Source organism: Triticum urartu, unplaced genomic scaffold (genome assembly GCF_003073215.2).
Source record: "Triticum urartu cultivar G1812 unplaced genomic scaffold, Tu2.1 TuUngrouped_contig_4604, whole genome shotgun sequence".
NCBI classification, from domain to species: Eukaryota; Viridiplantae; Streptophyta; class Magnoliopsida; order Poales; family Poaceae; genus Triticum; species Triticum urartu.
The window spans coordinates 1-11,140 of NW_024115206.1; the positions used below are offsets into that span (position 1 = coordinate 1).

At 46.5% G+C, this 11,140-nt stretch overlaps 1 protein-coding gene across 3 annotated transcripts; it reads right to left on the minus strand.

The window, feature by feature from the left end:
- Positions 1 to 648: 648 nt before the first annotated feature.
- On the minus strand, positions 649 to 9,448 carry LOC125528058 (LEAF RUST 10 DISEASE-RESISTANCE LOCUS RECEPTOR-LIKE PROTEIN KINASE-like 2.4). 3 transcript variants are annotated; one of them, XM_048692576.1, is made up of 6 exons: positions 7,316 to 8,539; positions 6,651 to 6,658; positions 5,552 to 6,148; positions 3,109 to 3,144; positions 1,025 to 2,090; positions 649 to 947 (listed from the first exon to the last, which is right to left on the minus strand). In XM_048692576.1, the coding sequence occupies exons 1-6, from the start codon at positions 7,996 to 7,998 to the stop codon at positions 842 to 844; spliced, it is 2,496 nt and encodes an 831-aa protein (XP_048548533.1). In that variant the 5' UTR covers positions 7,999 to 8,539; the 3' UTR covers positions 649 to 841. The 3 variants fall into 3 exon arrangements, with proteins under 3 accessions (XP_048548533.1, XP_048548531.1, XP_048548532.1); XM_048692574.1 differs by lacking the exons at positions 5,552 to 6,148; positions 6,651 to 6,658; positions 7,316 to 8,539 and adding an exon at positions 8,597 to 9,448; XM_048692575.1 differs by lacking the exons at positions 5,552 to 6,148; positions 6,651 to 6,658 and having other exon boundaries at positions 7,338 to 8,521.
- Between the last annotated feature and the right edge of the window lie 1,692 nt (positions 9,449 to 11,140).

An 11,140-nucleotide genomic window follows, 5' to 3' on the forward strand; every position in this document is an offset into this window, starting at 1 on the left:
TTGTCTGAGAGGCGGCGCAACCCCTCGGCTCGCCAGCGGAGGGAGAGGAATACGCGGGCGGAGTTGGGCGGTGGTCGCCGGCAGGGTTCTGCGCGAGTCAAGGAAAAGCATGGCTACAAACTACGGAGAAGCACGGCTTGATTGAGTGGATAAACATTATTTATAGGAACCACAGGGCGGAGGGAGAGGAATACGCGGGCGGAGTTGGGCGGTGGTCGCCGGCAGGGTTCTGCGCGAGTCAAGGAAAAGCATGGCTACAAACTACGGAGAAGCACGGCTTGATTGAGTGGATACAATCTATGAAGAGGACCAATGGCTTGTTCGGAGTCCCTCCCGCTCCGTAACTCCGCTCTCGGAGCAGCCGGAGCAGCAGTTTAAATTTACGGAGCGGGGAAATAGGTACTCTGCGGATCTTTGAATCTGGCGGAGCTGGAGGCTTCCCGAACAGCTCCCAAGTATGTATACGCGTTCTGCTTTTACGATTAATCTGTTTGCTATGAATTGGCATATAATGTTACAATGCTTAGATGGATATACATTGTATGCATCCGGATTATGAAATTTTGGGGGCTGTAGTTACAGGCAAGAAGGCCTTGGTGGCTGTCTGCCTCCGATGCCTTTTAGCAGTTGGAAGTTGGAACACAAAACTCATCACAATAAATTGTATTCCTTCTGTGGTCGGTAACTTAGGACGCTGGTACATGGATGCTCTTGACTCTAGGTCATGCATATATGGAATATGGTCTACTACAATGCCGAATTTCACTGCGCTTGTTCAATTTCTGAATGTACTCTAGTACAAGCCACCTTCTCACAGTCTTGATTCACAAGGCCTATCTGCTCAAAGAGTTGGCGATTGTTGTAGGATTTTTGAATTCACAAGGCTGATCTCCTCAGATCTGGTAGAACTTGAACTTTGTACATCCATATTGTGAGCTGAACTTTCACTGTAATGAGAGATAAACATGCAGGTCAGGTTGTTGCAAAGAAACAAACTAACAAAAATATGAGAGAAATATCTTACAGTAGTTCACAGAAGTTCTGCTTTGGCGGCATGTCCAGATCATCTAAGCTTCTCTCAAACATTTCTAGAACTCTGGTTATAGTAGGGCGATACATAGGTAACACTTGTATGCACCACAAGCCAATGAATGTCATCTTTCTCGCAATCTCCTCAATTTCTCTTGTCACTTCACATGCTTGTAGTCCATCATCTTGTGCAAAGTGATCGTAAATCCAATCTGGAAAATACTTTTCGCTGGATTTTGCAACAATCGATTTTACGTTTCTCCTACCTCCAACCATCTCCAGCAGCATCATTCCGTAACTATAAACATCCGACTTTGTTGAAACCACCCCGAAGGTTCGAGAGTGAACTTCTGGGGCTATAAATCCAATTGTTCCTCTAGCTCCAGTCATTGAAAGATTGCTCTCTTTTGTATGACACAATTTAGCTAGACCAAAATCAGCAATCTTTGGGCTAAAATCTTTGTCTAGAAGGATATTTTGGGGCTTGATATCGAAATGGACAATACGTGTATTACAGCTATGGTGCAAGTATTCGAGGCCACGAGCAATCCCGATTGCTATCGCATAAAGCCTCTCCCATCCTAAAATTTCTTTGGGGTGCTCTGAATAAATGTACTGATCCAAGGAACCGTTGGGCATGTACTCATATATAAGAGCTCGTTTTGATCCCTCCAAACAAAACCCAAATAAACTAACAACATTAACATGAGAGGTCCTGCCAATGCTCATGACCTCATTCACAAACTCGTCCCCATTTCCTTTGCAGTCATGCAAGAATTTCACAGCCACCAGACGACCATCATGTAGTCTTCCTTTGAAAACCACACCATAACCACCTTTCCCAAGCTGATTGTTGCGAGAAGACGTTATCTTCAATACCTCTGAGTACGTGTATCTTGTTGGAGCTAGGGATCCATATGACACTATCATTGCCTCGTAATTCTTTTCAGTGTTGCTGCTAGTCTTCTTGCAAAGGAGAAACCATGGTCTTTTCCCCTTTCTATGCCATATCAGCACATAAAGACATGCAAAGAGAAATGCTGCAGTTGCTGATGTCATACCTGAGATGGAAGCAGATGTTATTTCCTTTTGTAAAACAGAAGTTATAATACTATGATTTCCAGACAGTCAGTAGTTTAAATTTCTCCTTCCACAAGAGTACATGGTGGCAAAAGTAGCAACATTATTTTTGCCACACTTGCCTAACTTGAGTTGCTCAAATTGTTAGCCACACTTTGGCTTGCCTAAGGGAATCTTGCGACACTTTTTATGCGTATGACACGTGGGGTTCACTTCTCATAAAAAAATTTCTTGCCTTAGGTGTGGCTCGAACCAAACACCCACCTAACTTGATCAAATTTGCCTAAGGTGGGGTGTGGCAAAGTGTGGCAAGATGTGGCTAGAAACCAAACAGCCCCTAATTGTCAAAAATTGACCAGTCTTGTTATTAATCACAAACTTAGATTGATTGTTTCAGATTGGAGACTGTTTTTTTTCTAAACATAGCCGCACTGCACCCCTTATCTGAGCTTTTCAATACTGCTTTGATGTGTGCTACTCAACTAACTTACTACATGGAAGTTTCTCTCAAATGAAAAAACATATGGACTTCAGACTTTGCAGATCAACAAAATTCGGAACTACAATGTGTGAAAAAAGTTTCATAGTCTATTGGTCCGGAAAAAATATACGAAATCAGATTTTTCGGTTAAGAAATATTATTTGTAGTATATATGATGTAAGAAAAAGTCGAAAAGTTTTTTTCCACACATTGTAGTTTTAGTATTTTGTTGACCTGCAAACTTTGAAATTAATGTGCTGCTTCATTTGAGGGAAACAAAAAAAAATATAAAGTTCATGCACGGATCAAAAACCAACAAATAGGGGGGTGCAGTGTGCCTGAGTATAGTCACAACCTTCTCTTCAGTTTTTTCTTTTAGAATCAATTTTCAGTGATTACAGACATGATAATTTTTTCTAAATGTTTAAGTTCTTATTTTATCATAAAGAATCACTATTAGTGAACTACTTATATTCAAATTGTTATATATGAAAAAATGCAAAAAAAAAATTACCTACCTATTACCATAATCTTCTTCCCTCTCCTCTCGCGACCTGGAATATAATGTAACAATTAGAGAAACAATGTCACCTAATAGTACTACATTGGTTACTTTTCCAAAAGAAAGAGATAAGCATCGTATATGAATATCCAATATTCTGCTGATGAAGTATACAAAAAAAAAATCATTGCAAGATAGTGAAGAAAAGAACATGGGCTTTCTTTTGACTTAGCAACTATGTCGCTCAAATACAGGTTTAACAAAAAATATACTTTAATTATAGGCCTGTGTAGATTTGATAGCCAATATAAGAGATTGCATAGACTGTGAATTATGAGATGTGTTTCAATGACATTGCAATGAACGCGGTACCAGCATGATCCACAGTGCACCAAAACGGAAGAGTACTTAGGGTACAGAACTGGACCGATCGCACTAGTTATTACTACATTTTAGTATACGAAGTGTAGTAATTAGCAGGCATAGATGCATGATGTGTTCACTTCTCCTGTAAATCTCCTCTATACCAGAAGTTACTTATTTTCAGATAAAAAAAAGAACTTACTAATCTTGCCAAAACTGAACTAAACCGCAAATGTTCAAACTCACTGTCGCTATTATACGTGTGAAGCTCACCGCAAATGTTGGACGGAGACACGCGGCCTTTGCAGGTGGCACTCGAAGATATCGTAGGTGGTATTAATCAGGCAAAGCCCTCCGCTCTCCTCGCACGCCTTGCAGTCACCCACCATGTACTCCAGAAGAAACCCGCTCTGCATCAGCCGCCCGTAGTCCGCCCCGGACGCGCCCTCGTACCCCAGCACCGGCATCATGGACACCCTGCAGCCCCCTGGCACCGGACTCCAATGGTCGTTGGGCTTGTACGCTCCGGCAAGCCATGTGAACGAGTTGGACGTCGGCAAGGTGAATCCATCCGAGCAGTTGACAGGCGCCCACGCAGGTGGTGGCGGCTGTGACCGGAGCTCGGTGCAGTTGTTGAGGAAGAATAGCTCCTGGTTGGTCGCACTAATGCGGAAGGGCGTGAGGCCGAGGTCGGAGGAGGCATTAATGTTGAGCTCGCTGTCACAAATGCCGCCGTAGGAGATGTCGGGCTTGATGACCCGGAATGAGTTGTCTTCGTAGGAGATGTCGAAGATCTGGTACGGCTGGAGGTACGCCCTGCCATCTACGCACCTGACCTGAAAAGCGCTGTAGCCGCACTCTGGCGGGTGTGTGCCGTTGAGCCAGAAGGGGCACACGGCCGGCTTGCAGGACGACAGATTTTTGGCACTAGTGGTCGTGCTAGAAAGGAGGCTGAGGGCGAGCAGAAGCATGGCTGAGCCGATTCATGGCAGTTGCATCAGCATGGACGTGAAATGGATCCATCTTCTTGCTCTTGCACTCTAGTAGTAGTAGGGGACTGGAAGGTAACACGGAGTTGGAAGACTTGTTTACGCGGCTTAGTTATTGACCAGGGAGTTAGTGACCAGTCCACGGGATTTTTTTTCAAAACTGTGATGATTTTTATAGCAAATTCAGAATCTATACGTTCTCACGCACCAAAATCAAAAGTAGCACCCCGTCGGCCTCCAGTTGGCCGAAGAGGGGCTCTTCGGCCTGCGGTTGACCGAAGTGGGCTCTTCAGCCTCCCGTTGGCCGAAGAGTGCCCCCACTGAGTTGAAAAGGACTCTTTGGTCTACCGTAGGCCGAAGAGCACTCTTTGGTCAACCGTAGGCCGAAGAGTCCTCGGGCCCCAACTTTTTGCATTAACAGGAGGCCGAAGCTGCATGGCTGCGCTCTTTTGTCTATGCTAGGCCTTGGGCTCTAAAGAGTACTCTTCGGCCTACGGATGACCAAAGAGCACTCTTCGGCCAACGGTAGACCAAAGAGTACTCTTCAGTCCAGTTGGGGTACTCTTCCGCCAACGGGAGGCTGAAGAGCCCACTTCGGTCAACCGCAGGCCGAAGAGCCCCTCTTCGGCCAACTGGAGGCCGACGGGGTGCTAGTTTTGATTTTCTTGTGTGAGGACGTATAGATTCCGAATTTGCTATAAAAATCATCACAGTTTTGAAAAAAAATCCAAAGTATCGTTATCCTTTAGTTATGAACTTTGGGATGACTATACAAAATCTTGAGTGATCATTTTGGTCAAAGTATCGTTGTCATTTTCCACCGGCATTGACCGACTGTTGCAGGTGTCACATCTACACTTTTTTTTTGACAAATTCTTTTATCAGTCCAGCTTGTTTTCAACTATGCTCCAGCTTGTTTAAAAGTGATGGTTTGCACCCTATGGCAGACGATTTTGATCATCTTAGTGAATAAAATTGCTGCGCCGAAGCATTGATCCTAGGCACCTAGCTAGTACTCCCTCCGTAAGAGTGATCTAAACGCTCTTATATTTCTTTATAGAGAGCAACTGCCTAGAGAAGTATTTCACGACGGATCAGTGAGCTTACCTCTAATAAATGTCGGGAGAGGGGGCTGATCCCATGTCAGGAGGAAGCCATCTCCGATGAGCCGCTCGTAGTTGCTTGCATGCGCCTCGCCCGACAAGCTCATCACCGTCATGGCTGTGGTGCTGCAGCGGTCCAAAGCGTAGCTGCCGTCAACCCCGCTTGTCTCATTGTACTGCCCTCCCACACGGACAAACGTGTTATTCCGGCACGCCGTCTCCACCAGCCCCGCCGTCGCCGGTACCGGTGCCATGGTGCAGTTGTAGAAGATGAGGTTCCGGTTGAGGGTGCTCATGGAGAATGGAGGCCCGATCTTGGTGACTGTGTTGGCCCTCGGGACATGGCAGCCTTTGTGGCTTGAACAATCGAGATCTCTGAGCTTGTTGATATCAGAGACACGCAGGGAGTGGTTGCCGTAGAAGATTACGAGGATCTGGAGGCTATACCCACGGTCGTTGTACCCGAGGTATGGGACGCCGTCGGTGCTGCAGTGGACCTGGAAACTGAAGTGTGCGCACCTGTTCTCCTCAGGACGTGAGACGATCCCAAACGGGGAGGAGATGGTCAAGTTGCCGCATGGCTCCGGCGAGCATCCACTGTCTGCCGTCGCCGCGAGCATCGGTGCCAGCATTCCGGAGACGATGACGAGGAAGAAGAACAGCATGGCCCGACACGTGGGAACACACGAGGAGAATTTTGGTCAATGATTTCAGTGAGACAATGGTCTATGGCGCGAGGAGGATAAGTTTTTCGCGTAGATGTGAACCAATCCTGAACTGGCATAACTCATGGTAGGAGGAGGGGATATGAAGAGGGAGAAATTGCGTGGATGATACCAAGATAAATAAATGGAGGTGAGATGCTGAACGAAGGACCAAAGAAGGGAAAACAGTGAGGTTGAATACATGCCAACAGTCTGATTTGAAGATGTAATATTGATTGAAGGGCGATGATAAGGGAGAACAACTCTGATTTGAACATAGTACAAGTGGTGCTAGCCAACAAGTTTGACTGGTTCTGTCGACTGAAGATATAATTTTGAAGGGCGATGATAAGGGAGAACAAGTCTGATTTGAACATAGTATAAGTGGTTTTAGCCAACAAGCTTGACTGGTTCTGTCGACGCATTTACTTCTCCATACCCACTACCACTATAGATACTCGATGCTGTCGTGCTGTTTTGGGTGCTAGTGGCGGTGCCAGAGAGGAGGGTAAGCAGAAGCCTGGCTGAGTAGAACATGGCAGCTGCAGAGAAGTGGAATGGATCCATCTTCTTGCTCTTGCACATGGCAGTAGCGGAGTATTACATAACAGTGGGCAAACTAGATGAGAGGCAAGAAGGTCTCACTTGGCCTAACTATTCCTGCACTCATCCACTGTCAAAGTATCGTTGTCTTTACTTTCTGATGACTTCAAAATCTTGATTGGTCAAATATTTTCTTGTGTGTAGTGGCAGATTGGAAGGACCACTGCATAGGTCGACGGTGCCATTTTGCCACTAACAATGCCTGACGGTGACAGGTCTGGCATCTCTCACTTGTTTTTTTTTAGGAATCCATATCTCACTAGCTAGTCATCTTAAACGTATTCTCATTTCTAATCAAATCTTCAACTATGCTCCAGGTTGTTTGAAATATGGGACTCAGACGCCAAAGGCAGGCGATTTCGATCATCTAAGTGGGCTGAACTGTTGCGTCCAAGCGTCTAATCCTGGGCACTTTTCTAGTGCCTGGCGCCTAGTTGCTTCACTAAAATGTATTTGACGACAGACAAGGACGAGTAAGCTTACCACTGTGGTAATTTGGCGGCTGCCATGTCAGGAGGAAGCCATCACTGATGAGCTCCTCGTAGTCGCTGGGGTTCGCCTCTCCAGATGCCCCCAGCACCGGCACGGCGGTAGCGTTGCATCCCTCCAAAGCGTAGCTGCCGTCTATCACGCCCGACGCATTATAGCGCCCTCCCGTGCGGACAAACGTGTTGTTCCGGCACACCGTGTCCACCAGCCCCGCTTGGGCCGCCGGCGCCCGGGTGCAATTGTAGAAGACGAGTTTCTGGTTCCGGGGGCTTATCGAGAACGGAGGCCCGATTTTGGTGGCCACGTTGGCCTTGGGGACATGGCAGCCTTTCTCCCCGGAGAGATTGAAGTCACCGAGCTTGTGAACGTCGAAGACGAGCAGGGAACCGTTGTTGTAGAAGATGTCGAGGATCTGGAGCCGGAACCCAGCCTCGTAGTACCCAAGGTATGGGACACCGTCGAAGCAGTGGACCTGGAACCCAAGTTGGGCGCACCTGTTCTCCTCCGATCCCAAGGCGATGCCAAATGGGGAAGAGACGGTCAGGTTGCCGCATCGCTCCGGTTGGCAGGCTGCTTGTGCCTGCACGCCTGGTCTAATGTCTGCGATGCAAGCGAAACATACCCACAGGAGCAACAACAAGCTGGTTGGGTACATCTGGAAAGGTTGGAGATCTGGTGATGAATTGGGTGGTCAATATATATGCAATGACAAATAGATGGAGGTGGGGGACAGCCAGAGTCCGAAGGAATTGACTGGCTGAGGGATGATTTTTCAAAAGAAAATAATTAGGTCTGGAGAACCCATGGGACAAGCCTTGACTAATGAGATGGTGTTATGCGATGTGACGGCCAACCGTGGACTAAAGATGGACCCAAGGACTAAGTCTGCTCTGCAGCTCTACAGACAGTAGCGATACGGACGGCCCAAGGATTGTGTGCTCTGCACGCAGCAGTGTCATGGTACGAAATTTCTCTCTCAGCATTTCACTTTTAAGAATCGGCATTTCAGCTTTCTTGACATAATAAGTTGTTAAAGTAATGCAAATCATGAGTTCCAGTAATTAATCGTGGTTGAGCATAGTTAACCACTTCAAAGCAAAGAGAAGGGGTGATCCGTAAAATATCTAACAAAAACAAGCATATTACAATTTAATTGATTCCTTGCTAGATAAGGGAAATCCAAGCAAATTAGGCACTGGGCGCCCTAGCTCACCTACGAACTAATTAAAAGATGATTTAGCAAGTGAACTTACGTGGAAGTATAGAGGGATGAAGCGGGGGATCCCATGCCAACAGGAACCCATCGTTGAAGAGCTGCTCATAGACGCTCGCATTAGCCCTCGCCGACGAGCCCGACACCGGCACCACGACGGCGGCACAGCCCTCCAGAGCGTAGCTAGCATAGTTCCCGGTCGCGTCATGATGTACTCCCGTGCGGACAAGCACCTCCCACTTGTTCATGCAGCTCACGTTCATCTTCACCAGCTCTATGTTCCAACGTGCCGCGGCCGCTGCTCCGTCCTCCTCGGTGCAGTTGTACAGGATGAGGTTCAGGTTGACGGGGGTGATCCTGAACGGCTGGTTCAATTTGACTGAGGTGTTATAGAACACCGCATGGCACTTGTCGGTGGCTTGCAACACGTTCAGCTTGCCCAGATCGACTGCATACAAGCTGCGTTGCTCGTAAGAGATGTTGAGGATTTTGAAGCCCATGTTCAAAGGTAGGGAGCTCCGTAGAGATGGATAATTGTTGTTAGTACAAGCGACATCGAAGTCCTGGTAGGGAAAAGCACTGCATGATCTTCCAGTCTGTCTGTCGGTGAGCCAGAACGGACTGGAGATGCTGACGTTGCCGCACTTCTCGTCCGAGCAGTCTCCACCCTGCTGGTCCTCGGCCACCACGAGCAGTATCAGTGGCAGCCACCACACCCCCACAAAGACCAAGAACCAGCAGGCCTTAGCCATCGAACGATGAGCATTGAAATTTGTGTCAACAACAAAGAGAAGGGTTGCAAACTGGATCGATGATCATGCATGGGCTGTGGGGAGATACGAGAGAGAAATAATGCGGCTAAGAGTGAATGATATATGAATGGGGCAATGGAGTCCTTTTGCAGTCATCTTCCGTTTAACATGAAAACTACTCGAGTATCCCAATTGACGGGGCAAAGGGAAGACCTAGAACAAAATTATGTGTGGCTGCAGATCAAGTGGGTGCATGCCTTTCAGACGCTGGCGTTGTTGTGTGGTGCAGCAGCACGAAGCACGTTGTTGCTAGGACGGAGAGGAGGGCATGTAGCAACGGGCGATCCATCGTGCCGTTGGATCAGTCGATCCGTGGAAGTGGGTGGCTGGTGGACGTATGGCTCAAATTGCAACGAACAATATTGAAGCATGAAGATAAGGCAGAAGATATTATGGATGGTGTTAGCCAACTACTTTGACTGATTTGTCAGGCAACGAGTTTGACTGGTTCTCTATACGCATTTATGTCTCCATATCCGCTTGAAAGAATCAACATCCAAATGTCTTGATCCATATCTAGTTGGTGCAGTGTTCCACAGTCTTATCGTGAACGTATTTCCATCATAAAATACACTGTTATGTTTAGAGCAAGAAACTGGAGGCATCGAGCGTTGTCACTGTCTGTATAATCCCATATACTTTTTGAACCTAGTGGGGCACTGCTCGTTTTGGGTGCATTAGATGTACATGAGGTTCTCAACCAGCCGGGTGTTGTCTATTTTTCAAGTTTAACAGGATTATGAGTTTAGAAGCAAATTTGGAACAACAACAACAACAACAACAACAACAGGCTAGTTGGGGACATCGAAACGGCTGGAGACAGATCTGGCGATCAATTGCGCTCTGATGAACTTTCATCAAAAGACAAATAGATGGAGGTGGGATACAGGCTAACGTTGGAATTGCGTGGATGATGATTTTTCAAAACAAAATAAATAGTTCAGCAGATCCCAAGGGACAAGTCTTGACTAATGAGATGGTGCGATGCGATGTGATTGCCAACTATATGGACTAAAGATGGACCCATGGGCTGAGTCTGATCTGCAGACATCAACACCATGGTATGTTAATTCATGTCGTATATTTCACTCTCAACATTTTACTTCTAAGAATTGGTATTTCAAGTACCGTGGCATGACAGTAACTCAAACCTTGAGAGCCCTTTTACAGTACCCCAAAAAAAATTTAATATAAGCTGTCCATTTAGACCGGTCAACTGGCCACTCCAGAATTAGTTTGTGGGCGTACCTACTCAAAAGGTCACGGAGTAACCTTGGTCACAGGGGCAAAACCGTCAAACAACCCTCGTTATCAGGGCTATGCCTACGGCAAAGCCGTAGGCATAGATCTGCCACGTGGCAAGCCCTGGTAACTCCTCGGCTTATATATGCTGACGGCTTTGCCGTAGGCATAGTTTTTTTATTTTTTTTATTTTCCCTGTTTTCTCTTTTTCAATTCATTTGACAGCATTTCAAAGCAGAATAATATGGAATTATGCAGAAATATGACAGTTCATCATCTAAACATACTCAAGTTCATCATCATCATCTAAACATAGTCAAGTTCATCATCATCATCTAAAGATCATCACCGGCGGAAGTTCATGAACATAAAAGTAGTGCAAGACATGAAACATCATAAAAGTAGCAACATGAAAGGCATGGCACGACGGCCACATGCACGGAATCATCATCGACATCAAGCAAGACCACCTCCGCCAAAACCACCACCAAGACCACCTCCGCCAAAACCACCACCACCAAGACCACCTC

What these genes read in the sequence shown, in the direction of transcription:
- LOC125528058 (XM_048692576.1), bottom strand. Translation starts at nt 7,998, where the DNA reads ATGTACCCAACCAGCTTGTTGTTGCTCCTGTGGGTATGTTTCGCTTGC. An exon ending in TCTCCCGACATTTATTAGAG is followed by an intron (nt 3,145 to 5,551) that starts GTAAGCTCACTG and finishes ATTATATTCCAG; the next exon opens with GTCGCGAGAGGAGAGGGAAG. An exon ending in GAAGAAGATTATGGTAATAG is followed by an intron (nt 2,091 to 3,108) that starts GTAGGTAATTTT and finishes CTTCCATCTCAG; the next exon opens with GTATGACATCAGCAACTGCA.